At 43.6% G+C, this 5480-nt stretch overlaps 1 protein-coding gene across 1 annotated transcript; it reads right to left on the bottom strand.

The window, feature by feature from the left end:
- Window positions 1–245: 245 nt before the first annotated feature.
- SERP1 (stress associated endoplasmic reticulum protein 1) lies at window positions 246–5196 on the bottom strand. The gene is made up of 3 exons (XM_063132124.1): window positions 4886–5196; window positions 4330–4405; window positions 246–1658 (listed from the first exon to the last, which is right to left on the bottom strand). Exons 1-3 carry the CDS (start codon window positions 4967–4969, stop codon window positions 1618–1620), a joined length of 201 nt encoding a protein of 66 aa, XP_062988194.1. The 5' UTR covers window positions 4970–5196; the 3' UTR covers window positions 246–1617.
- Window positions 5197–5480: the final 284 nt, after the last annotated feature.

Below are 5480 nucleotides of genomic sequence, written 5' to 3'. Positions count from 1 at the left end.
CATTAGTATAGAATCCAGGAGCTGCTGTTCCCCCAATGCTACCCAGTTTTTGCTCCCAAGCTGCTGATGTTGCACCAACATCAAGGATACACTGGAAAGCCCCCAATATTGGCATTAGTCACCAGGAAGAGGACTTACACGAGCTGGCAAAATGACCCTGTGTAACAGAAAAAAAATCTAATGAGCTGTTAAATTAAGCCTTCTTTATATAAGTTAAATTAAGGACTTACAAAACTTAACACATCTCAGATTTTAAAGTAATTTATTGGAAATAGTTCTTGATTACAAACAAGCGTTTCCCATTTACAGAATGTGCTAATGGTAAGAAATATAGCCTTCCAGTCACCTGCCTATCATACAACCCTGCAAGATTACAGAGCCATTTACCTAGTTAACTTTTCACTCAGCCCTTTAAATAGTTTATTTATGGTCAAATTACCTGTTTATAAGGCATTCCCTGAAAGAGTGCCAAACTTCATCTTTACCTTGCTGTGCAAAACAAGGAGATGTTGTTAGTAGTGGCAAGGACATTTCGATTCTGTGACAATTACCCTGTGAAAATGTAACCCACTAACTCTTACATCATTCTGCTGACTTCTATAAAATTAACATGCTGTCAAATGTAAAGAAAAAGGCTCAAGTCACAGCAATATAAAAAATTTGGATTCAGCAGTATATGTTTAACCTGCTAACTTGTTCAGCTGAAGTGGGGTACTATTCAGGCTGCATGCATGTTAGTGCTCTCTGGATGAGTTACTGTGAACAATATAGTATTATGGAACAAGTCACCAGGTGATATTTTACAACCCTACCCTATCTTTAGTTTGAGATGTTCCCAAGGGTATTAACCACCCCACCCCAAAGGAATGATGGCATAAGAAACATTGACACTCAAATACAATACAACAACAACAAAGCATTTTGTGAAACTTCTGGTGCATTTTTAAGACAAAAGTTTTGTTCCTTTATGTAATCTATGGTCAATTAACCCATTGGTTTTACATTACATTGTTTTATTAAACAATCTTTCAAGCAGCATAGAATAAAGTCTTCTACCAGAATCATTTGAGTTTTTAAGTTGCTACATGCTACAGTAAAACTAAGCTACACATACATAAGATGCTCTTTTTAGATAAGTAAAAACCACAGCACACATCCGTTAACTGAGTTGCATGAGTGTGCTTTAAACTAGTCATACAGTCACTATTTGATAAGCTTTAACTTCTCCATTTTAAATAAAATCACTTCCATTTATACAGAAGATTTAACAAATATCAGTGTTTACATATGATGCAGCCACTAAGTATCTACACTGCTTCCACTTTAATATATCAACATAAAGCATGAGTTTGATTCACAGAATAAGTAGGTCCACGATTGTAAGTTAACAATAACTCTTTATTGCTTTATACATGTGGTGCTTTTTAAAGGCACTGTGGCATGGACTAGAAAACCTGGAATGACTTGTGAAGGAATCTGGAATGACATATGGTCAACATGGAAAGTTCTTCAGAAGCAAGATGACAACAAATTTAAATTCCAAGTTATCAAACATCAGGAATGAGAGTTCATAGTTCACAGAAGAAATGTAACTATCTTGTTTAAAGATCAGCTCCTTTACATCCCCATTCTGATACTCTGAATAATCTGGAAGATGGCTGCAAAAGGAAAAAGATTTAGATGTTGGTAACCAAACAGGTAATGTTAAAATTTAAAATGACATATGCCATCTTGGAGAGTTATGCACATTGACATTAAGGAGTCACTAGCTCCACAATGTTTCAGAAAAGTCTATGAATAAGTTCAGTTCAAATCTAATAAGCTGTATAAGATATAGGATTTTACTATCCTTTGCTTTATATAAAGAAAATGACATTGGGAAGACCAAGTGAAGTATTAAAGTATACCATATGGCAATCCCCACACCACCACCACTGATTTTCTTAGCTGCAAGCAATCTATTTAAACTACTAGTATTGATTTTATCTATGTGACTTTCAACTCTATTCTATACAGGTATACCCAGAAATGTGTCCCATTGTGTTCAATGGGCATACTCCCAGGTAAGTGTGCATAGGACTGCACAGTCTAAACAGCAAGCAAAGGGTGCCAAGGTAAATCCCTTATTCATTTGATCAATGTAGTGTATAAAACTGCTATCTATGGATAGCATTACTTAGATCAAATATCTTATTTGATGAGATAGGAAGCAATTAACTACACCATCATGAGAGGTGATAAACCTATCACTTAAAATCAGTTATGAACCCATACTAAGATTTTAGACTCCTCCTTTATATCATTTTGTCAAGGACAAAATGCTTTATTTGCTTTCAACATGTGTGTAAACTTCATCACCTAGATAATAAGATTCAAGTTTTATTATACTATTTGCAAAAAATTGACGTAATTCCAATGGATATTTATTTATTTATTATGGCATTTATATCCCACCTTTTTTCCTCCAAGGAACTCAAGGTGGCATACATAATCCTCCTCCTCTCCATCTTATCCTAACAACAACCCTGTGAGGTAGGCTGGGCTGAGAGCCTGTGACTGGCCCAAAGTCACCCAGTGAGTTTCCATGGCTGAGTGGGGACTAGAACTCGGATCTCCTGACTCCCAGTCCATCACTTTAGCCACTACACCACACTGGCTCTCAAAGTTGAAACTGATAAGCTTAAAGAAACAGGTGAGCTATCACATAATACTCTTAATGACAGTGTTAAGAAAGCCTGTTTAACATAAGCTTTTTTGTTTTTGTAAGACTTTGTCCTGAGCCAACTGATGTATGTCAAAACTACCTACATGTAATTTGCCTATTTAAATAAGTGAGCTTCAAGCCACAAAAGGCATAACCTAAACATATCTATTAGGAAGTAAATCCCACCAAGACTGGTGGGTTATCTGGCTTACTTCCATGTAAACAAGCTTATAAAACTAAACTTCTAAAGATGCTTACATGGTCTCTCATGCAGGCCCTTACTGTTCTGGACTTATGTAAAAATGAGTGTCGAATTATGCAGGGAAACTGGACAAATAAAGAAACACTGGCCCAAGCAGCTTGTGAATGCTGCAGCATGCGCATGTGGAGGGAAGCTTTTTGTTGTTTTTAAAAAAGTATTATATATCATTTAGTAATATTAGGCAGTGCTTAAATAAAATAGTATTGAGAGCAATGATTAAAACAGTCACTGCTGCTGGAACTCACAGCTACGCTGGAGCTCCTTGTAACTGAATTACATCCAACTGCAGAGTTGCCCAACTGGTATCTATCTACCTACAGCTCCACCATCTGGGTGCTGCCATGCCCAGGGAATTCTCTATACTCTTCTACACACACACCACCCTCATCTGAACATTTGATCAGATGGCAATGTTACCATCTTTCTTTTAGGGGAAAACTGTTCATTCCAACCTGATTTTGACACTAGGTTCCCTGCAGTGAATGGAGTAGGCCTTCATCTTTGGCAACTTACAAATAATTACAGCTCCATGTTCTTTTTTGCAACATTGAAAATAATGACATGTTGTGAAAGTTGCCACCTTCTGCCTGCTTATGTGACTGAACTAATCACTATATCAATAACTGAAGGACCAGAAGTACTAGGTGCCCAGAAGCAGCTGAAACTGAACATGTTTCATTTGAGAAGCAAACAAGAACAATGTAATGTTTATTAACTTTTAGCTAAAAAGTAATAAAATGCTCAAATTTGTAATGTCATACAGCCTGAATCCACATTCACTAAAGCAGCTTTCTCCAGCCTGGTTCTCTCCAGATGGGTTGGACTTAAGAACACAAGAAGTGCCATGCTGGATCAGACCAAGGGTCCATCTACTCCAGCACTCTGTTCACACAGTGGCCAATCAACACCCTCCCACCCATGTTCCTCAGAAACTGGTGCACACAGGCTTACTGCCTCAAATACTGGAGATAGCACACAGCCATCAGGGCTAGTAGCCATTGATAGCCTTCATCTCCAGGAATTTATCCAACCCCCTTTTGAAGCCATCCAGATTGGTGGCCATCACTACATGTTGTGGTAGTGAGTTCCATAATTTAACTACGTGCTGTGTGAAGAAGTACTTAGTTTTATTTGTCCTGGATCTCCCACCAATCAGCTTCATGGAATGATCCCGGGTTCTAGTATTTTGAGAGAGGGAGAAACTCCCAGTCAGCATGGAGCTGTAGTCCAGCACATCTGGAGGACACTAGGTTAGGGAATGCTGTACTAAAGGCAAAGCAGCACTCCCTCCCCATTTTATTTTCCAAGGGGCAGGGGACAGAGGAACACTGCCCTCGCCATGTTGCAATCTGTCAGCACTTACCTGATCCACACACCACGAAGATGAACAATGCCAACAGCCAGGGCCCCACCGACGCTTTCTCCTCGGGGGCATTTCTCTGTGGAAAGAGCCAGCGTGTCAGGAGGGCTCACAACTTGGGGGTGGTCAGTGGGTGTTGCACAGATACAATCTCCTTGAACCTACCCCCAGCCAAGTCTCCAAAGTCCACGAGCTAGTTGGGGCAACAACCCTGACAGCCTGCCATTCCCCGGGGGTAAATCCCCATTGGACCAAGTAGGACTTACTTCATAGCGAACACACGTAGGATCCGGGAGGGAGGAAACCAAAGACGCCACCACCCCGGGTTAGGACTCTCCGGTTGCGGGGGGGGGTCCTTCTCTCCTCTCTGTCCCCCGTTTATGAGGAGGGAGGGAAGAGGGACCGACGCGTCGGGGGCAGGCGGGCGAGGGGGAAGGGGCCGCGGGAGCTCTCTTGAGGCGAGGCGCCGAGGCCTCCAGGAAGGGGACCGAGGGACCAACGGTCCCCCATGCATAGCGGGAGCCCCGGTGGGGCGGGGGGGTTAAGAGGGGGTCCCTACCGAGGTCTTGGCCACGTTCCCGCGCTGCGTGATGTTCTTGCTGTGCTTCTCGTTGGCCATCCGGATTCGCTGCTTCGCCACCATCTTTGCCGCTGCTCTGCCTGCCTGTTCTTGCACCACGCCGCCGCCGCCGCCGCCGCCGCCTCACAGCCGCTGACAAACTGCCTGACTGACGACGACGGGCTGTGGCACCTCCGCACGGGCGTCCGAGCAGGGGGAACTGGCCGACGTGCCTCTCGGGCTCCCTTCAGCCAAAGCCGCCGCGTAAGCAGCAACTGCCCCTCACGCAGGCCCCGCCCTCCGGAAGCGCGTCGCCCAGAGGTGGGGCCGCCACCCGGAAGCGATCTCTCTCTCTCTCTCTCACACACACTCTCCTCTTCCTCTCAGGCGGCTCGTACCCTTTCTACAATAAGGGCACCCAGCTGACGACGGCTTCGCATCTTTCCCTGTTTCGTCGTCCTGTCCAATCAGGGCTCGGCTCGGGCAGGCAGCCTCCCGAGAGGACGCCTTACGGGCACGTGACCTGGGAAACTTCCTGCCCCTCCCCTCGAGTTGCTACACGTCACCCGGAAAGTGGCTTCCGCTATTGAGCTGG

Source organism: Elgaria multicarinata, chromosome 8 (assembly GCF_023053635.1).
Source record: "Elgaria multicarinata webbii isolate HBS135686 ecotype San Diego chromosome 8, rElgMul1.1.pri, whole genome shotgun sequence".
In the NCBI taxonomy this organism is placed as follows: Eukaryota; Metazoa; Chordata; class Lepidosauria; order Squamata; family Anguidae; genus Elgaria; species Elgaria multicarinata.
This window is presented reverse-complemented; position numbering and strand designations above follow the sequence as displayed.